Genomic DNA, 23,350 nt, shown 5'->3' on the forward strand with positions numbered 1-23,350 from the left:
TTCAAATTATGGGGCTGGATTCACTAAAGGCTTACATGTACATGTGTACTGTAATACAGTACTGTACAGTCATACATTTACAGTAATGTGCATCGATCGCTTCCATTTGCAATTTGACAGTTATTGAATTGACTCACTTTTATTTTATTTAGGAAAGAAGGCACCTGTTTATATCAATTTGCTCTTTGCAGACGGTGAATTAATCCCTGCATTCCATTGTTTTCTTGATTTGGAGCTCATTTGTTCACCTTCACTGTATGTACATGTACTATACATTTACAAATAATGTACTGTGCAGTCATGTAATGTGCATTGCTTCCATTTGCAATGTGACAGTTATTGAATTGACTCACTTTTATTTTAATTAAAGAAAGAAGGCACCTGTTATTAAATATCAACATACTGTACACTCTGCAGATGGTGAATTAATCCCTGCATTCCATTGTTTTCTTGATTCATCCCTGCTTAGACTTTTCAAGCGGATGATCTCACTGTGACATCATCAGCCATACGGATCGAGTCAGTTCATTGAGTAAACGGAAAGCAGCTCGGCTTCGTTTAAAGCTCTCTGGCCAAGACAGTCAAAGAACCCATTACACCTTCTTGAAGTTCTTGAGCATGTGAGGTAAAGCGAGGGAGCATTGAGGTAATCGCAGACAGAAATTGAAAGAATGATGTTGTTCTCATCGTGTCGCAGCTATCAGATCAAAATGGACGTCGGACAGGTGGTCGTTGCCCTGGTCGTCCTCTGCACGGAGATCATGCAGATCACCGCTGATGTCATAGCTGTGAGTTCATTGCCCATTTCATTTCTTACTTGTAAATCTGTGAATGTTCTTTATACAGGTGTACAAACAGTATGTACAATAACGTGTTTTCAAGCTTTTGGCAGTTATCAACCGCTTGATGTTTATTATGAATCTAAAACACATACTTGCAAATAATTACGCTGTATTTACATACAGTACATGTACCAGGTACTATGGTGATCAAACTTTTTTTTTTTGGATGGGGGTGTAGTGGGGTTGGTGGGGTTGAATGAGGTTGGTATTGTACATGACACATGTACAGTACATGTACTGTACATGTACTGTAAATGTGTAAATTCATTGGAATAATGTTTTCACACACACAAAAAGAACGAACAGATGAAATCTGGTCTACTGTACATGTCAGGGAATAATTTTCCTGGTATCGCATCGCAATTTGCTATGCATTTTTGCATGACTGCTATACAAAATATCTTTTGTGTAGCAGTTTTCTTCCATAGAAATGTACAGAATTTCATTTGAAGTATTTATCCATCGGCTGAAATTGCTAATCAAAAAATTTGAGGAAAATTATTCCCTGCATGTATATGTGTAGTGCTATTGCCCAACCTGATTTTTAATATTGTTCATTTTGCTTGCTATCAATAATACGGTAATGTATCAAAAATAATCCACTTAAACCGTTTGTGTTGTTGACTTTTGGACGCTGGGATTAGTACAATAATGATCTACCGGTAGACAATATGACCTTTGCATTGATATGAAATTCAACCATCAGTGAATATCAACTTTATGCACAATTTCTTTTTATGAGCCTGTGGAGTCTGAGCATTTTACTTCATTAACCAGGCTTGCTTGGAAATAGTAAAACAACCTATTCTCGTCTGTCATCATCTTCCTCAATTTCTGCCTTTGTATGGTCTCCCTGGAAACGGTTGCCATTGGCAACAACTCAACATGAGACTGTACGTGTACATAAGGGGAAGTTGGAATGGAGAGAGCAGAATTAAAGAAAATAAAAAAAGAGAATGATCATGCGTTGAAGCATGTCTACAGTGCAGATTGCATTCCCTGCGGCATTGTGAATAACTATTACTCAGGGTCAATTTTTTTTATTTGTGCTGGTATTATGGTTTACCGGGATACATATATCATTAGATGTACAGTACAGTACATTAATGATACAAGTATACGTGTAGTGTCTTATTACAGTATGTGACTCTGTGCCCTGCACATGTACATGATGCAAGGAGATACCACGTGCGTATAAATTTCGAAGGGCATTTTAGATTTGTGTCTGGACCCGGATATGATACAATTTACATGTGTATGTTAGTACCCAAATATCTCAAATTACACTACATTATATGTACAGGATGTTCAACATACGTAAAATAATCAAAGGGTAAATATAAATTTTGAAGTATTTCAATACAGGTGTGAGGCCAAATTATAAAAAAAAAACATGTTTAATAGCGTCCTGTTTTTCGAAAAATAGGATGGAGGAGGCTTTTTTTTTCTTTCAAAATGGCAGCTCAAAAATGGCCGCTCGGTACATTTTCCCTGACAGTCCGGCTATTTTTCAAGATGCCCGCTGACATTTTTTTTTTTTTTTTTAATCAGAAATAGATCCATTTTAGCAGTGTTTTTTTCTTAAAACAAAAAATTTCAACAAAAAATTAAAAAAAATAAATAGGAGGCGGCCCCCAAAAGGAAGCGGGCGGGGACGCCAAACATGTATATATTTTGTAATGACCTTATAGGGCAAATGGGAGGGGACCTGGCAAGATGTATGTTACAGAGTAGCCATTTTGTGATTGATTGAGCGCACATTTGAAAATTTATAACGTTCTTTTTTTAATCTGTGTTTTTTTTTGCTCAAACATTCATCGACATGTTTCTCTCATTCATCTGCTATTATTAAAACCGATAAACCACCACAGTGTACAGTACATGTACATGTGTCACGTACACTACCATTTAAAGAATTTAAGTTTTAGTGAAAGAGACAGATCTTGTTGTATAAACATGTACATGTATACTGTATCTAGGTTAATAGCAGGTGTATCAAGTTCCGGGGGATTAAATATCTCGGTCTCAATCAGCCTGGTACATGTAATGTACACGTACGTATGTATAGAGTCATTCAGACAGGTGAAGTCCTGTACATTTATCCACTATCCAGTGCAGTGTGAATGGTCTCTGTGTTTCAGAAAAAATTGCAGTACATGAGTACATGTACACTGTAGGAGTGTCGTGGCTGAGTGGTTTAAGGCGCTTGACTGGAGAAGGTTGAGGGTTTGAATCCCGACATGGCACTAATATTCTTTGGCAAGAATATTAACCTGCACAAGTACATGTACTCTGCACCCAGGGATTACATGTAAATGGGTACCCGGTGTGATGCGACTTCATTGTTGGTCAAACAGTTTTTGAGCGTCATGTACATGTAATACCTGGTTGTAATGCTCCCCAGGGAGTGGAGATTGTGCACACAGTGTGTACGACAGGCAAGTATGGAATCCAATGCCCAAGTGTTATTCACAGTACATGTACATGCTAACGGGTAGAGATCAGAAGCTTTCCTTTCATTCACACGTAATAACTGTACATGTACATGTACATTGTACGTGTTAATTAGCTAATTAGTAGTACCGCCATTGTCTTCAAAACTGTCTATGCATGTCAACTGAGAATAAACGGTGAGAGGTGAACAGGTTCGATGCCAAGCTCCTGAGGTACCGGTACCTGCATTTCTAGTTTTAGGGAGAAATTTCATACATGTAGCAATTACTTTTTGAAGGGTAGAACTCCTACTATTTTATTCCATATGTATATTATCTGTTTGGAGCCAGAAGAGCATTTTATTACCCCTCCCCCTTATTATACTCTTTTCACACTTGTTTTGCTTAGCCCCGTACTATCCCCGGACTAACTTTTTTGGCTTTTCTCTCTGCAATTCCTTAGCCCCGTACTAGCCACAGCGTGAATATATTCATCGATTCTCTCCACTGCGTTGTCCCGGACTATTTTTTGTTTCTGTTCTCATTCATTTGCTTGGCACCGCAATTGCGGAGTTAGCAGGAGTTAGCACCACAATTGCGGGGTTAGCCCTGCTATTTTGCAGGGCCGGCTAACCCCGCACTATAGGTGGGGCTAGCTAGCCCACTTTGGTAAATACAAGTCTGAACAGAAAGTGGAATAGGCTTAACCCCATACTATAGCTGGGGCTAAGACCCCCTCCTTTAACCCCACCTATAGTATGGGGTTTAATAAGCAAATTTTTGCCAGTGTGAAAAGAAAGTGGAATAAGCTTAACCCCAGACTATAGGTGGAGCTAAACCACCCCCCCCCCCTTTAACCCCACCTATAGTATGGAGTTAAGCAACATTTTGCCAGTGTGAAAAGAAAGTGGAATAAGCTTAACCCCGGACTATAGGTGGGGCTAAGATACCCTTTAACCCCACCTATAGTACGGGGTTAAGCAAAATATTGCCAGTGTGAAAACAGTATCAGTTACCCCTCCCCTTTATTAATATACAGTGTACCCCTCCCCTTTAGTAGTTATTACCCCTCCACTTTATTACCCCCTCCCCTTTAGTACATGTAGTTATTACCCCTCCACTTTATTACCCCCTCCCCTTTAGTAGTTATTACCCCTCCACTTTATTACCCCCTCCCCTTTAGTAGTTATTACCCCTCCCCTTTATTACTCCTCCCCCTTATTACCCCTTCTTTCCCAAAGAAGACGAAGACTTGATGCATGGCTGATCGTCAACGAAACAGAGTTAAAGATGAAGTTGAGTTCTGGTCATGCGATTGCATTGTGAAAGAAACGGTGTGGAACCGACCAGAAAGGGTTGATCATCTAGCATATAAGAATTTGTGTGTATTGCAAGGTTCTGGAATCATCAAAATGATAAGAAATTTGGCCAAGTATTGGTAAAGTTACAAACACTTGCACAGAAAGATGTATATGGGACTACACGAACACGTGGCGTAAAAAGCCGGCCCCCGATTTTTACGATGTTACATGCATATTTAGAATATGAAGGCATTTGAAGAGCCATGCTTTTCAGGGAACATGTCTTAACTGATGTTCTTCCACACTTGCAATAAGAATGAGTAATGCTCACAAATTATTTTCAACCTCTTCCCAGAACTCAACCTTCTCTTTAAGTCTTATGTCAACTCTGTTTGTTGCTACATGTACGGCAGGCAGCCAGTGAAAACAAATTTGTTTAATCAAATTATGGAAATGCAAGCATTACTTTTAAACAAACAGAACTTTGTTATTCCTGGCTCATTTTTCTTGATTGAGGTGTCATATGAAAAGGCAGAAAATGAACTTTCTAGAAATGGGATTTTCTCTTATACACTGTACATGTAGAAAGCCAGATACTGCCTGCCTCTTCAAATTGTTTTTAATCACTCATATTGAAATATGCATCATAAGAGTTGTATCAAATGAAAGAGAAGGATCTACATGTAAGCTTTTAATAAAAAATATGTGTCATTTATTAATTATAATTTTGATTAAGTTATGATTAACATCAATAAATCTTGGTTTCATCTTTTCTGGGACGCACTGTATATAGTGTACATGTACACGTTCACTGTATGCCACTGTCTATAGTACACAAAAGCAACATTTCCATAGATCTGCCATATTCTGCTGTTCATTAATGAGTTCTGCAGACTGGTGTACATAATTAATGTACAACGTACATGTATGTAATGAATTGTCTCCTGTCTCGGCATATATTTTTTGGCTGCTTATATGGAAATGGAAATGGTGCTCTCTACAGGATACCAGCAAAGGCACGTGTACATGTACATGTACATGTACATACATGTACATGTATGATGTTTTTGGCTCAGCCTCAATTATCCAGGCTTCTTAAGAGCAAACCCCTATGGCTTAGCATGCAATCTGCAGGTATTAAGGAAAGGATTTTCATATTCTGAGCATTATGCAGTCATACTTTTACATCATTATTTACATGTATGTCTAGCTCTCTAGTCCCAGCTTCGTGCAATGGAAAACATCTGTTTTCATTTGTTTTCATATAATATGTAATATATAATATATAATATATATTATATTGATTGATTGTCCATGTTTTTCTCTTCTCGTTCTACAAACGTGAGTTGACGATCAGCCATGTACACTGTACAGTGTATCTAGTCTTTCATCTTCATTGTGCATGGCTGTTTGTCAACGAAACGGAGTTAAGTCTTCTGTCAACTCAGTTTGTTGCTACGGCAGGCAGCCAGTGAAAACAAATTTGTTTAATCAAATTATAGAAATGTAAGCATTATTTTAAACAGACAGAACTTTGTTATTCCTGGCTCATTTCCCATGATTGAGGTGTCATACATACACCTGTACATGTACATGTACATGTATGAAAGGGCAGAAAATGAACTTTCTAGAAATATGAATTTCTCTTTAAAATTCAGATACCGCCCGCCAAATGATTTTTTGGTACCCTCTCTTCAAAATTGTTTTTAATCACTTATGCGTGATATATGTATCATTTGAGTTGTATCGAATCATTTATTAATTATGATTGTGATAAAGTTATGATATAACATCAATAATTCTTTTTTTTTCTTTCTAGGACGCACTGTTCATGTAGAAATGACTTTATTGTGTGGTATTGTACATGTACATGTACAATGCAGTAAATACTACAGTATGTACATGTAGATCTTTTAATGTAGTGAAAATGAATATAATACAACATGCACATCATTTTTAATATGGGCATAAAGATTATTATTACCATTTGTTCTTTTGTTTTTGTTTTGATCAGACTTCTCAGCACAACGATACCACCGCTTTCCAGTCAGTCACAGCTGCGTTTGGGTCTCCCCCAGATGGGCAAATGGTATGATGAATTTTGTTATATCTCTCTCTGTTTAATCTTTCTTTTTAGTTTTCTCTCTCAATTTATCCTTATTCACTTGAGCTTTACTTCAATTTTCTCAGTTCCCTTTTCCCCTCCTCCCTTTTTTCCTCTTCTCCTTCTTCTCCTTCTTCTCCTTCTTCTTCTCCTTATTCTCCTTCTTCTTCTCCTTCTCCTTCCTTTTCTTCTTTTTCTTCTTCTTTTTCTTCTTCTTCTTCTTCTTCTTCTTCTTCTTCTTCTTCTTCTTCTTCTCCTTCTCCTTCTCCTTCTCCTTCTCATTCTCCTTCTCCTCCTTCTCCTTCTCCTTCTTCTCCTCCTCCTCCTCCTTCTCCTTCTCATTCTCCTTCTCCTTCTCCTTCTCCTTCTCCTCCTCCTCCTCCTCCTCCTCCTCCTCCTCCTCCTCCTCCTTCTCCTTCTCCTTCTTCTTCCTTCTGTCTCAGTCTTTCTCATCTTAGTTGCACATGTACTAAAGTAATGTCATTATCTTATTTATTCTATATTATATTTTCTTTTTATACTTTCCTTTATTTTTGCTTTCAGTCAATTCTTTTCCAGTTTCTTTTCTTTGTCATTGTTTCATATTTCCTTCATTTTTTTCTTACATGTACTCATTTGACTTGCACATACTCATTTTATTTACACATGGGCATGAATGTGATTTTTTTCTTTTCTTTCTGGATTTTATCTAGCAGGGTTTGTTAGTAGTGGCCAATCCGATTGAAGCTTGTGGGCCGATACAAGTACCTCCCCTTCTGCCCAACGTGACTGGTGTGTACTTTGCCCTCATCAAGAGAGGGAGCTGTAACTTCGATAAGAAGGTGAGACGGAGACATTTCTTAAAGGGATTGGGCAACTTTGATTTAGATTCTGAAACATAATCCTGGATTTACAGTGTAGCTCATGCTGCAATGATAACCATAAACCTGTACAGTGTATGTCAGTCAAGAAGCCCATGAATTTTACAAGCCGATCGCCTCTCTGATTATCAAGATATTTATGATTGGAAATCAAAATCAAATTATGCATTTTCCTAACGTTTTTGTTATAACACGACAGTCCATTGGGGAAAAAGAGTATGGTAAAACCAGTCACTCATAGATTATTTACTTTGTTGAGGCACTTGATGATCACTTTGAAGTGCAATTTTTTTAGGGCTTCAATATTACACCATATCACAGACACTGATAACACGCAGGGCCGTGCATCTCAGATTTAACATTGTTAAACAATGCCTTTGTGATATTAACGATGTTAACGATTGCTTTTTGGTCCATTTGTAACACTAATAGCTGTTTTCGACCCTGGCGGTTACACTATACTGTACATTTACAAAATTTATGCATTCACCCAAATTTATATTAGAAAACTAATTAATAATCCAGAAAATGCTTTGTTGTGAGATACATGCACAAGTCATATCGATCAAATGTTTTGTTTCCTACTTATTTAATTGCTTTCAGACATTGCTTCTTCTTTTATGAGAATAAATTTCTGTTGAACCCACATACAGTATACCAAAAGCTACATGTATACATTTACCATAGAGGATAGGATTATTATAATGGTAAAACAAGGATAATGTTAATAATGTACTGCTCTTCTCTATAAAATGAGATAGCCACTCTATTTGATTAATTCTGAATGTATGCTGCTCACAATAACGATAATGTGCTGATGTTTTTTCCTTTGTACGTGCAGGTATATAATGCCCAACAGGCAAGGTACATGGGGGCCATTGTGTATAACGATGAAGGCAATGTCCTCACTACTATGAGCGGTAGTCAATGTAAGTACTCCAGGCTTTATCTCCATAGGGTGGTATTCTCATAAGTTAAGCTGGGACTAAGTCCAGACTAAACAAGAATTTTAGTTCACACTTCTATGGAATGCTAGGTTTCATCTTCCTCCTTCAATATTCATGACAAAGATAATATACCAAAAACTTTGTTGAAATTCAGTTCATACTCATATTATGTTTTTCTTCCCATTTCATTGCAAAATTAATTTTTTGAACACTTTTCATTGAAGGATTAAAATAATCTGTACAGGGTAAATTAGTTTGCAACAGGCACTCCATAGAAGTGTGAACTAACTAAGTACGCGCTAACTTAGTATGAGCTACCGGAATACCACCCATAGTGTTTAATTCAGGCTTGTTCACACGCAAGACTGGAAATCCATTTATTTTTTTTATTTTTGTTTACATTGTCTTGTTTTGGAGTTTTTTCACTTGTAAATGAATGGCGAGTAGGGATGGAAATTAATGAATATTTGTGAAGGCACCAAAGGTACAATGTAATGCGTATTCTTATTTATATATTTACTGTAAAGTGTAAAATACACAAAATATACATGTATGTGTTTCATGATGCTGGAATATATTATCGCTACAGTTTTTTTCTTAACATGTAAAATGAAAGGAAATCAGGGATAGGGAGAAAAATGGTTTCTGCTCACATCCAGGGCCCTGCATTTTCTCACATATCTGTGTGTTATAAAATACAAACACTGCTTATGTCATTTTATGCACAACCCCCCCCCCCCCCCCCTCATAAAGAAGTGCTGAGGTTTACCACATGATCCAGCTTTTATAGGTGCTTTTAGAATTCCATATAGCCTTAGTCTGTATTAAGCATATGATAAATATCTGTCGTACAGTTTGTTTTGAAAATGGCTTACACTGAAATAGTTGAAATAGTTGAAATATTTATTGGTTACTGAATCATCATAGGTTATAACAATAATGTGACAATGTCTTTACATGAGTATAAAACATAAGTTAAATTACATTTCCACATTCAGTAAATCATAGATACATACGCTCGAAGAGGTGATGATACAGAAGGGCTACAGCCTAAGCGTGACAGCTTGATACGCTTGCAGCCCAGAAACATTTAAAATCATAAAGATTGTAAAGTAAAGTAAATTACAGAACATAATTGGGGGAAAATAACAAAAAATAAACAGTGACTTGCAACCAAAAAAAAAAATGGGATAGAGGGTGCATGGGAGGGGGATTTTCCTGCTATATCAAGGAAATGCTGACAAACATATATGATATCATGTGTTAATTTAAGAGATTTGTCAATATTTGCTCAATAAAATTGATTTCACACTTTTCTTGAAAGTATATACTGACTTCAAGTTACGGATGTCAACGGACAGTGAGTTCCAAATATCCGGACCAGAATGTCTTATAGATTTCATAGCCATTGTTGTTTTAGGATTACATAAATGGTATTTATTTGATTGTCTGGTTGGGTATGTATGTATGTATGATGGACCTGGGTCCTGTTTCAGTTACAAATGTATGATTATATTATATTTGGAAAAATGCAGAAATAAATTCAAAATCAAATAACAATTTCCAATGATTGTTATAAACTACCAAAATCCTGGCTGCGAGCAGATTTGTCATAGATCTGTGGCAGTTGCTATTGATAACAATTTTTTTTTAAACGGGGCCCTGATCGGATGGTTGAATTGCAGAAGGTTAGAAATGAATTAATTTTTTCAATGTTTTTTTTTTTTTTTTTACTGATTCAATTTCATTTTTAGTTTTAGTCACCCCCTCCCCCACACACCAACCTTTGTAAATTCATTTTCTCCCCTTCAGTTCTCTAATATTCAGTAGCTGGTTGTGTATTGGGCAAGTAAATTGAGTCGTGATTATCATACTGTATGTCGTTTTTTTTAACATATTTCTTCACACATTGAAGTTCAATGTATTTTTTAGTACCAGTATTGTGCAGGTACTTTTAAAAAGAATTGAGCTCCTGCAAATGAACATGAGAGCCCTGTAAAATTTAAATGCTCACAACCGATGGTTGTCATGCAAAAAAAAAGAAGATTAACAAAACGCCTTCGCCTTGAAGATTTTGTTTAAGAGTAAATTGAGTCGTGATTATCATACTGTATGTCGTTTTTTTAATGTATTTCTTCACACATTGAAGTTCAATGTATTTTTTAGTACCAGTATTGTGCAGGTACTTTTAAAAAGAATTGAGCTCCTGCAAATGAACATGAGAGCCCTGTAAAATTTAAATGCTCACTATCAATGGTCCTCATGCACAAAAAAAAGAAGATCATTAAAAAAACGCCTTGGCCTAGAAGATTTTGTTTGTTTAAGACTTGTAATGCAATCTTGCAAGGCAGTCGTCCAGGATGCGAAGATGTAAAACTAGTACGTAGAAAAGTAGAAGCAGAAAGTTGATATCAGAAGATAAACATTTAAAGTCTATAAAACAAAATTCAAAGGTTACTTGGAGCGCTACTGGTATTTTCATAATAGTGCTCTCTGATCTTGTTTATAATATCCTTTGTTTACTCAGAAAATAGTTTCTGATCAAAGTATCATAGAGGCTGTTCACACCGGCAGAGATAGCGCGCTAGACCGCGCTATCTCTGCGGTTTGGAAGGTACAACGTCGTTTCGGTCCGCCTAACAGCGAGCCACGGCGAGCCAAAACGGCGTGCCACTGGAGCACCTCTTGGGGGTGGTCCACGAGAGATAGCGCCCGCTAGAAAAAAGGGGGTGCTACGATAGACCGCGCTATCTCGTTGCAGTGTGAACAGCCTCATAGATATCATCTAAAAATGAATAAATGTTCAACTGAGGTTACAATCATATGGCTTATAGAATGATTGCCTACACTTAAATATGTAACATTAATTAAAATGCATACAGCAGGATGTATGGGAAACAACAGTTACTGGTTATTATGCAAATGGATGTTTGTGGTTTTGACTTTGAACAAAAATGGGAAGCAACACATTGGTTTTCTCAAAATTGTACCAGTAATAAAGACAGAGTCAGTGTACTGCTAGACTCCTCTTTGTACTTGCCTCTTGAATTAACCAGACAGGGATGCCAGTTTTCAGGCAATACATGTAGCCTGAATTCAGGCCCTGACGAGTTATTTTCAGACCATAGTTTAGGCTTTTTTGTGTACAAAATAGCTCATTCTAGGTGATTTTCAGGTCGTCTGATCAATTCTAAGTGGCATCCCTGACCAGAATATTTTGCTCTTTTTTTTGCCACAAGTATAATATTCCCCTCCACAACAGATATCATAAGAACTTCCATAGTATATTCTCATGTCCCATACATGTGCATGTTCGTTGAATAACTTGAATTTTAACATAAACGTACTTCCTAATGATTGCACTGAATAACAAAGTTGGCTAAGTATTTTATCTAAGTTGAAAACTAAGTACACTGTAGATACTCATATTTCTTACTTGAGTACCGTAGTGAATTTAATATCTGCCCAGGATCTATTGTCCTCTTTATAAATTGTAAGTCTACATGTCATCTGATTTCATTTTGATGTTTTTTTCCTTCACGTTTTTTCCCTTGCCACTACCATAGATAACAAGTTAATCTATATACCATCAGTGTTTGTCGGGAAAGACAGTGGCGAAACATTGCAAGGGATGAACTACTCAACAGGGTATGTATTACCAGATTCACATCTAGATGTCTAGATACACCTTATTGTGTCAGGTTTAGTGTTTGGGCTACGGCCCACAAGACCGACGGCCCTCTAGAATGACAGAGTTCATCTCATGAGTCTTCTGACAATTTGTTGAGGATTCACTAGACCGATGGCCCGTAAGACCAACAACGTGCAGGATTAACGGCCCAGGAGGCTGACAGTGCTAGGGAGTGTTAAGACTAAGATCGACTTTAAGTGGACTTACATGTAACTACTGTATGGCAGGCCATTCAATTCACTGGTTGCTCTCATCATTATGATCTTTAGATAATATTTTTTCCTTCAATTATGAACTATCAAACAATTTAAATTCTGTAGATTTGTGACCATGATTTGTACGTCCCTTGAGAGACCAATGTCAGTAAATGGTGAGAGTAAACAGTGGCATGAACGGGCTGCCATAGCAAAGTCCAACTTAAAGTCAATCTTAGTCTTTTTGAAACACTCTCCTGGTCTCTTGTTCCTTCTAGCCACTTTTAAGAGGGTCCATCAAACCAACGTCCCACGAGACTGAATATTTTCTATCTTCCCTCCTTTATTGCTCTGTTTTGCCGGTTTCGTTGGCCATCGGTCTTTGTTCTTTCCTATATTTCTAAATGTGCTTCTTTGATACAAACATGTCGGTCTCGTGGGCTGTCGGTCCAGAGAACCGTTATTGAACGTCGGTCACGTGGGCTGTTGGTCTACTGGGATGACCCAAAGTGTCCAATCCATTTCACAATGTGAAAATCAGCTGAGCTTTATTCCGTCTAATCAGCTATCTGTATTTGAAGAAAATAGAGGAAGAAGAAAAAGTGAAAATGCCAAGCAAAGACAGAAATATGGAGGTTTTAAGTTTGTTTCAGAATGCAGAATCACGTTAACATTTACATGTAGATTGTCGTTCTGAAAGCATAGGGGAGTTGCCTTTCATAAAGGACCCTCTTATAAAGCATTAATTGTCAATTACATATATACCTACAAATTTCATCAGGCGCCATGGCACAGTGGTAAAGCAGTGGTCTCGTAAGCGGGAGGTCCTAGGTTTCGAAATCGAAGGCATTATTCCTCATTATCAAGTCCCTCAGATAGGACTTAAAGCCGTCATTCACCTGGTTGCTAGCTTACTTACAAGCATGCACATGCTTTCTCAGCAGTCGGGTAAAAACAAAATCTCTAAAACAATCAATCTATAATAACCTCACACAAAATATTAAAAACAACAACAACAACACTGAAGTTAAGATTTGAAGGCTAAAATCAGGTTGAAAAAATTGCATTTAAGTAAGTCTTAAAGATAAAGTTGAGTTCTGGTCATGTGATTGCATTGTGAAAGAAACGATGTGGAATCTATCAGAAAAGGTTGATCATCTAGTATTTAAGTATATTCATGTGTATTGCAAAGTTCTGGAATCATCAAAATGATAAGAAATTTGGCCAAATCTTGGCAAAGTTACAAGCACTGTACACAGAATGATGTACATGGGACTACACGAGCACATGGCGAAAAAACCTACCCCCCCCCCTCCCCCCCCCCCCCCCCCCGATTTTTACGATGTTTCATGTCATATTTAGAATATGAAGGCATTTGAAGAGCCATGCTTTTCAGGGAACATGTTTAATCTGATGTTCTTCCACCCTTGCATAATAACAATGATAACGCTAACAAATTATTTTGTACCCATTCCCAGAACTCAACCTTCTCTTTAATCAAGTTAAAAATAAAGTTACACGTTACGTAATACAGTCAGAATGCCAAACTCAAGTCGCAGAGATACAACTGTACACTGTATGCAATGCATCGATTATATTCTGCTTTGTTATTGTTGTTTTCTGACACGCAATCTTCATAGTTTTATTATCTTCATGTTGACTTTTTCTGGTTTGTTACGTTTTGATAAGAATCAGAATCATGTAGAATCTGTGCAAAGTCTGTAGAAGAAGAACAAAACAAATACAGGATATTGTTTCCTAAGTTGAATACATGATCTTATAACCCTTTATAGAGGAACAGATTTTCACATAGGTCACCTTTGACCCTCAAATTGGCAGTACAGTTTATTTTACACCACTCCATATGAAAATATAATGAACATATGCAGTATTACTTGAAATAAAGTACGGTAGACACATTATCACCAAGTCACACAAAAGTCTATACATAGAATAATACATGCAGTCATGTGTGACACTGTGGGAAAGTGTCTACTTTTTTTTCAAGCAATACTAGGTGCGTTTTCATCATCTCGAGATTGCCAAATAGCCCGCTATTTGGGAAATAATCCCGAAGTAACAAATCGCGTCTTCACTATCTCGAGATTCGACCTCGAAACTTGAAACTCGACCTTGAGAAATTAGCTCGAGATACTTTGCTCAGCGTTAGCGTGTATTGCGAATCTTCACTCTAGTGAAGACGCTCGGGACAAATAGCTGGATATTTTGCCAAATAGTAGGATATTTTGCAAACTATCCCAAGATATCTTGGGATATTATCCCGACCAACTATCCAGCTAATTTGCTACTTCGTTCTAATGAAGACGCAATTAGCTGGATAGTTTGCGATCGGGATAGTTCAAATAGCTGGATATTTGGCAATCTCGAGATAGTGAGGACGGGCCTAGTGTGTACGGTACTGCACATTACTCTCTTTGGAAATTCTTTGATCTTTTTGACCTTGTTGGTTTTAAATGACTGTTTTGAATGTCATGTTTATTCCAAGTATTTGGGGGTTTTGGGAGGTTTATCATTCCCACCCTTGTGGTGTAGTGTACATGCGTATGTGTGCATGTGTCTCTGTAAACATTCAGCAGTTTGAGACATATCTCGTACAGTGTTTTGTGACTTTCATTGACAAAAACTGTATGACTAAAAGTATTTAACCCATTGTTTATGGTAATCTGGTTTATCCTGCGATTAAGCCAGGGTCATAAAAGAATTCTGTAGTCAATGGGTAATAGTCATTTGTTTGGAAAGAGAAAAATAACCACACAAAATCTCTCTGCACACAAAGAAAGAGAAATTAATTATTACTGTAAGCAACATTGAATTTATTGAATAAAAGTGTGAATTACCAGTATGGGTTGTAGTTCTACAATACAACACAAGGAAATGCAAGATATTTATGTACTTTGTACGTTTAAGCTTGTTTCATTATGAGCAAATGTCAACAATCATAGTCAAAGTCAAGGTGATAAACACCCATATTGTATTCACACAGCCATGAAAGAAAAACAATGTACATTTAATTGTATGTGTGGCAAAAATCCAATACACATCCAATGAATTCACAATTGTACAATAATTCCCATCGATATATGTTTCTGAGGTCTTCCATCAAATGTTGGTACAAAAATACAGTAATACAGCACAAAGGATATTTGATACATTTAAACACTTCAAAGTTTATTAACAGCAAGTAAAATGCATAATTAAAACAGTGCTTGTACATGTATACTTGGCATCTAGCAGTACAAAAAAAGAAGAATAATACTGAAACAATATATTTAATTGTACAACCCTTGAACAATTATATGAATGGTCAGGGTTAAAGAATAATAATGGAATTGTTTGATGTTATAAATAATCTCTTAGAATTGCCAATTTGATTGCTTTTGTGAGAAGGGATATGAATTGAATAGTGATTTGCATATAATCGTTCCTAAGAAGGAGTGCGACATCCAATTGTTGTATGTGCATGTACAAATGTACATTTGTAGCTACAATGTACCCGGCTATTTTTATCATGCTTATGGCAAATTCTGGCCAACTTTATTTCAATTCCACAATACAATTGAGAATATCTTAGAAGGATGAACTGATCCTGCCAAGAACACAAATAGATATCTTGTTGAAATTGTTCAAAATCCTTCTAATACAATGAAACCCTGGATTCATCTCAATAATATCCTTGGTCTACATTTAAGTCTTTTTTTTGTTGCCAATTTCATGTTGTGCCAAATTCCAAGAAAATTCTACATTAAATCCTATTGATGCTGGTGACTTTATCATAGCAAGGGCTTTAGATTGTTCAAATACAGTTGTGAAAGTGGTCCAGGCACAAATAACAAATTTTCGGGGAATCTGTTGTTCTGGAGAGGAAGTCCATCAACTTTGTCAATTAAAGTGATCCGGTAACTTTGTCTTAGATCCTTTAAAAAAATCCTTGATTTAGCTCATGCTGTAATGATAATGATAAACCTTTAGGTCAGTCACGAACCCCATGACTTTTACAAGCCAATCGCCTGTCTGATTATCAAGATCATGATTGAAAATCGAAATCAAATTTTGCGTTTGCCAAACAGTTTTTATAACACTACAGTCTCTTGGGGAAAACGAGTATTGTAAAACCGGTCACTCGAAGATTTTTTACTTTTTGAGGGCTTCAATATGTATTCACCATATCACAGGCACTGATAACACGTACATGTAGGGCCATGCATCTCAGATTTAACATTGTTATTAAACGATCCCTTTAAAGCACATGTAGTGTTCCTGATCCAAAGAATATTTCTAGTTATTCAAATATTAAGATTTGTAAGATTATTAAAGGATATTAAGGTTCTACATGTGCAACACCCATTTTACTTGTATACATGTATTTGCTATGAAAAAAATTGAGAAAAACTGTCAGTTTATCAGGGGCAGATCCAGGAACGATTGATCAATTTCATTTATTTATTTTCATAAAAACACTGTGAACATGCAGCCCTATGGCTGGGACTGTTTAAATACATTAGAAGCAGAACACAGAATACAAACATCTCAAGATGGAAACAGATGATAAAACGGTATTAAAATAATTAAAGATAAACTCCAGTACTGGTAAAAAAAAAAAATAATTCTCACAGAATCAAACGAAACTTACACTGAATGTTCAAGATTACAAATAAATGACATGTGCCAAACAATTTTGGAAGAAAATGTATACTGGCTGAGTAATGAGCATAGAAAGACAAGGAAATCAAGGTAGTACTAGCCCCGACACCATGTGTGTTGTCCCATATATAGGTTTTTATGTGAGTGCTTGTTACTTTACCAAAACTCGGTCAAATTTATTATGATTTTGATGACTCCAGAACCTTGCAGTGCTCACCAATACTTACAATGCTACATGATCAACTGTTTCTGATCCTTTCCACACCTTTTCTTTCACAATGCAATCGCATTACCAGTACTAAAGTTTATCTTTAACATGTTTTAAATATTATCTTGATTCTGTGAAGGGGGTTGGGGGTACAATCCAGAATATATATCTGACAAGCCCTGCCCCTGTAAATAGATAAAATAGTAATAGTAATCCTACATGTAGTGAGTTTATTACAGTTTATAGCAGTGCACTATGCACCCAAAATGAACAAGTTTGTTCAACCCAATTCCATTGTATCATAGAAAGTGTTATTTTTGCCATACTCTACTCCTGTATGCAGCTGCTACACTTTATGTAACAGTGAGTGAAACACATTGATAATTTCCTGTCTTCTTGCCAAACTAGTCAGCTGATCATGAGGTCATCAAAATCAAAATGAAATTAAAGTCACACTGACTGACAAGGATTGTTTTGTAATTTACCTATTCAAAGCAGAGTTGCTGTGGTCTAGTGGGTATGTCACTGAACAGTGAGTAGCATGGTTCATGCTTCAAGTCTCAGCCGTGGCACTAACATCCTGTGGCAAGACATTAATATGCACTGCCTCTCTCCATCCAGGAGATAATGTAACTACTTTGCCACTGCCCTACATGCATGCATGTGAACCGTGCAAAATAGCATGAACACTTTCTAAAGAGTGGAGATGGTGCACACTTGTGTATTAAAGGCCTTGAAATCCAATGACCAGGGAGAATAATAATAAATTACATTTAATGTGCATTAAAAGTATCCTCTAATGTACCAAATAAACATGTAAATTAACATTATTGATATTATTCCTCCATTTCTGTCTTTGCTTGTCATGAAAGTATTCGGATAACCTCTTTTGTTTCTTGTACATTTTTTTTTTTTTTTTTTTTTTTTTGGGGGGGGGGGGGGGTAATTTAGTCGGTCATGTGTTACTTTTAATAATTTAACAATAAAACAAGGCTGAACTCTCATACATGTACATGAACATGTAGGGGTCTTGTGCATACATAAATGAGCCCCCAATTATTTATTTAGGACCACCCCCTCCCGATGTGGGTATTTAATGCCATACTGTACTAGAAGCACTACCACAAATTCCCCTCTAGTGCCATCTCAGGTCAGCTGGCCCCTTAACTCACTGCTTCCCTATCTCTGCTGTTGCCTCCTGTATCGAGTTCTCTGTCTGCAAAGTGCGAATTATAGGTCTTGGGTGTAATATGCACTGTTGGTAAGTTGACCTTGAGATGGCACTATGCAATAAATTTTATGCTACTAGGGTAGAAAGTTCATCAGTTCAGTATCGCTTTTAAAAGGAGGCCTGTACATGTTCATACACTGTACAAACCCTCAATATTGAAATCTGACTCTACCCCCCCCCCTCCCTGAAACAGTTTGACAATGAATAGCTGTTGTAGAATTTTATCATTCAATTTGTAGAAATAATGAAATATATATGATGTATTATAAATGTGGTATATTTAAGATGTGCTTTGATTCTTGAGATGAACAATTTATTTATCTATCCATATTCCGTAATGATACAATGCAATCAATTTCTAATCATAATATAATTCAATCAATTTCTATCGTGATATAAAGAATATCCATTCTACTCGTGCTTACCATGCAGGGCCTTGTTAATCTTTCCTAACCTCAGAGTCTATTAAGCTGATCCCCCCCCCCCCTTCATATCTAGCTCAATATTAAAGCATCGCATTCAGTCTGGTTTCCAAGCAAAGTTCCCACCCCATCCCGCCCCTTTTTAACCGTCTCATTATTGAACAATAATAATAATAGTAATAATAGATCACATTTATAACGCACCTATTACATTGTTTCTAGGCGCATACATTGTTTAAGACAGTCACAGTTTTGCACCAAACGCTGCTTGCCATGAAACAGCGACACAATGCCTTATTGTAGAGCATACAGAGTTTAACAACACAATTATTCACACCCCTTGTAAATTTGATATTTATTGTATTTTTCGTAACTCGAGAGTGAAAGGTACACTGGGTGAATCAATTAATGGCTTTGTAGAAAGATTACTTTTTATATGTAAGCTTTGATATGTCACATTCTCAAGAAACATAAATTGGGAGAAATCAAATTTTGGCATATTTATAAAATAACAAAACTTGGTCAGGATATGAATTGTTGACTGTATGGTTTTCAAAAATAACATACAGGTTGAAATTATTCACAAAGTAAACGCAAGGGAAGGGGGGGGGGGTATTCTATCTTTGAGAACATTTTGAAAAGTAATGACGGACGCTAGTTGGGTGAAAAAAGGTTGCGAGTAATGAGAGCTAGGGTTAACATACCGGTACTTTACAAGTTACAATTTATGTGACATAATATTACCCCACCTTCCCTTCCAAATCCTCTCCCCTACACGGTAGAGAAGAGGGCTCTTTTGTTGCACAGCAATGTTTCTTTAGGCAGATTAACTCCTTTCGCCTGAAGAGGGCTTTAGAGGGGTGCATTTGTTTAGAAGCCAGGCAACGAGGAAATTAATATTTTGTGTTATGATCATTAACTGGCTACATGAACAAAAGCACCACAAACCCTCATGCACAGTTTCAAGTCTTCCACTTGCACCAACCAAACTGCACCATTAAGTAATATGTTGTGTTTACATGTACATTATAATCATTAACTATATTATACTGGCTACATGTACATGAACAAAAGCACCACAACCCCATGCGCGGTTTCAAGTCATTCACTTGCACCAACCAAACTGCACCATTGTCACTTGCAATGTTAATACAATCTCAAAAGCACACTATAGATGTCACCCGGCCTCACTCACAATTAGTCCACACAACAGCACTATAATCGTTTCTAAAATTCTAACTTCATTAAATTCTTTATGGTATCGATATACCTTAGTCACACTGCCAAACCGACTCCAGACCGACTCTGAGCAGGCTTTATTTTTGGTGACACGACATTTGCTCCTGCGACAATTGCTCCGGGCTTATTTCGTCTAAGATGTAGGGTTAGGGTTAGGGTTTCAATAGGGTTTTATGTTAGGTTTAGGGTTAGGTTTAGGGTAGGGTATAGTGTTGAATCCAGGGTTGAAGTTAGCCATTCGATTAGTGTATGAAATTTACAGCGGAGCAATTGTCGCCGGAGCAAATGTCATGGAACCTTATTTTTGCCATAGGGGTAATGTCATTTTTGGGTCGGTCTGTTTTCGGTCCGGTGTCAGTCTTGTCGGTGAAACTCAGGTGTAACTATAAGCTTTGCAAAAACAGTATAATATGTGTATAGTATTGTGTATGCATGGTGGATACCTGTATGTGTTGTTCATGTATGGTACTAATTTGTGGTTTACTGGTTGCTATTTTTTTTAATTCATTCAGAATGATAAATTATCATTACAGTGCCATAAAAAGCAATTAATTTCCCACCTCAACATTTCAATAGGCCAACTACAAAGCAAATTAACGAGGCATTTCTTTCATGATACTAATTTGTGGTTTATTGTTTTTTAATTATATTATTCATGATGATAGATTAAAGTGCCATAATTGAAAGCAATTAATTTTTCCCTGAACATTTTTATGTGCACTGCAAACCAAATTAACTACCTGTAGTTATTTTTATAGTGACATAATCCATACCATTAATTTTTCCCTCAACATTTTTATGTGCACTGCAAAGCAAATTGACTGCCCATAGTTATTTTCTGGTTACATAATCCATACTACACTACCTTCATATTAAATTTTATTACATACATATACATGTACATGTATTACATTTTATAGTCAGTTATTGATGTAGTTTCATGTCTAGTGTTCACTGTTCATGTCTAACGTTTCATTTGCATCTAATATTGGAGTAGCAAATTTTGTGACTTATGACATTTATTTCTCTCTTTCTCTTTCTTTTCCTTTTCTTTCTTTCCCTTCCCGTTAATATTGCATGTGAAAAAACTTAAATACCTTCTATTATTTATTTATTCATATTTTATTTCCTATTATACATGTATATTCTCTTTGAAACTACATGTATTTTTTGTCTTTTCTTTTTTTCATTTGCAATCCATGCAACTCTTCGTTCATCTGTTTTTGCCTTCGCTTTGTATCAAATTGATTCACTCCTTATCACATTCGCTTTCTTTTCTCTCTCTCTCTCTCTCTCTCTCTCTCTCTTTCTCTTTCTCTCTCTCTTTCTCTTTCTCTCTCTCTCTCTCTCTCCCTCCTCCCTCCCTCCCGCTCTCTCCCTCTCTCTCCCTCCCTCCCTCTCTCTCTCATGTCATCATTTGCATTGGCTGCTTTAATATCTTCTAAATGATCTGACATCATAACTTCCTTTTTAATTTCTCCGCTCATCTCTCTTCTCTTCTATTTTTTGGTCTACAATTTTCATCAATAATTTCTCATTTGATTTACCTCTTCATACTCCTCTGCACACACATGACATTGTAACATTCTGAATGTTTTTATCTATTTTTTACTCCATCTTTCTCATCATGTCGACTCATAATACTTTTATCTCTATTATCAAATAACTTTTCTCTTCTGACTTACTCCTGTCGTTTCTTAAAATTGTTTCTTTCTAATCTCTCTCATCTCATTGAATCATAATTCTAACATCAAATGACTTCTCTAAACCTCAATTTTTTCTCACAAATTCTCACTTTTTCTATAATTTATTCATTTTTTTTCTCCCCGTTCCGTCCACCCCCAGGTATACCATTGAGCTAACTCCTGGCTTCGTCTTTCCCTTTCATTTATACCTCATCCCATTCGCAAGCATAGTAGGAATATGTTTCATCGTAATGTTATGCTTCATGGTAAGTTTTAAAAAGGACCTCAAAATCTAGATGGTAACCATGACTACCTGGGTACCACACATGGTAATATACCTTTGAACTCTAGCGGCAGATTTGTGATGATGTTTTGCGATCAGTTTCCCCGCGTCTACGGAACAAACTCCTAGCATTGCCAAGAAAACAGTTCTTCACTCTACTCCTTCAAAACATCTGAAAACATACCTCTACAATTCTTATAGATTTCTTCATAATTTATTATTAGCCTCTGGAAAAGGAACTCAATAATCCAATTATCATTTATTACTATTTATAATATTTTCTTGACTTTGTTCAATATGAAAGAGATTTCATTCTAATTTCATTGGAGGATCAACATGTGATGCTTCATAAAGCAATGGGGTTGTCCTGTTGGAAAGTCTTTGAAATCTTACCTCGGACCTGTAAATGGGGATGATTCTAACAGGCATGCATTCATGGAGGTTTGTTTTTACCCAAACCGTTTCCAGGGGAAGTCGTGTCATCAATAATCATGACAATGTCATGCACCTTGGAGGGGACACAATTTTGCCTGTTTGGAGCCAGAAGGGCGTTACTACTTTCACACAGAGTTGAGTCCCTTCTGGTTCCGATCAGATGATTTGTTAGTTTTTTAAAGCCAAAATCTTACAACAACTTGTCGCCAGAGTTCAATGTAGGATAACTATCTGTGGTACCCGGATTTCGATGGAGTACTAGATATTACTGACCGGGGTCCAGATCCTTTGTCTGCATTAGGGTCCAGCTCCACATCCTGGTCCTGTTCCTGGTCCAGCTCCTACAGTATGTCTTCTTGGTTCCCATTTCATAGGAGTTTACCAAGATCAATAGCCCTCACCCTTTCCGTCTCCTCCCTATTATTGCTCTTCCTCCTTTTCATTGATCACTCCCTCCCCCCCCCCCCCCACCCCTCTTTTTTTTTTGGTTTAACCTTATTGCTTTCTTTAGGCATGACTCTTTCCTTGCACACCTTTGGCTACTTCTGGCTGCGTCCATGCAATGGCTTCTTAAGTGCTACTTTTTTGTTTTGTTTTTTATTTCAGTACTGATGCATGTTTTGGTAGATGTATTTTTATGTCTGTGACTGTGAGGGGATTTGTTTGGCAAAACCATGAGCTTAGCAGCAATAATTACACAAAAAGTAATTGCTCTTTTTCCATATTTCGCACCAGAAAGATTCTGTGTGAGCCAATTGGGCCTTATAAAAGAGAGAGAAGGACCCCCTCCTCCTGATAAAATGTCAAATTAATG

The 23,350-nt window shown here is 36.8% G+C and overlaps 1 protein-coding gene across 4 annotated transcripts in view; it reads left to right on the top strand.

Moving 5' to 3' along the window:
- LOC115918526 (E3 ubiquitin-protein ligase RNF13-like) overlaps positions 1-23,350 on the top strand; it is a 39,244-nt gene that overhangs the window by 4,279 nt on the left and 11,615 nt on the right. For 2 of the 4 annotated variants that reach the window (XM_030981797.1, XM_030981796.1), the window contains exons 2-6: positions 470-788; positions 6,590-6,664; positions 7,372-7,500; positions 8,381-8,468; positions 12,053-12,134. In XM_030981797.1, coding sequence (XP_030837657.1) covers positions 672-788; positions 6,590-6,664; positions 7,372-7,500; positions 8,381-8,468; positions 12,053-12,134 — 491 coding nt within the window. In that variant the 5' untranslated portion in view covers positions 470-671. Of the gene's footprint in view, positions 1-469; positions 789-6,589; positions 6,665-7,371; positions 7,501-8,380; positions 8,469-12,052; positions 12,135-21,978; positions 22,085-23,350 lie in introns of all 4 variants that reach the window. The other 2 variants (XM_030981795.1, XM_030981798.1) reach the window with 2 other exon arrangements.

The sequence above is a fragment of the Strongylocentrotus purpuratus genome, unplaced genomic scaffold (assembly GCF_000002235.5).
Source record: "Strongylocentrotus purpuratus isolate Spur 01 unplaced genomic scaffold, Spur_5.0 spur5_scaffold_12, whole genome shotgun sequence".
Taxonomy (NCBI): Eukaryota; Metazoa; Echinodermata; class Echinoidea; order Camarodonta; family Strongylocentrotidae; genus Strongylocentrotus; species Strongylocentrotus purpuratus.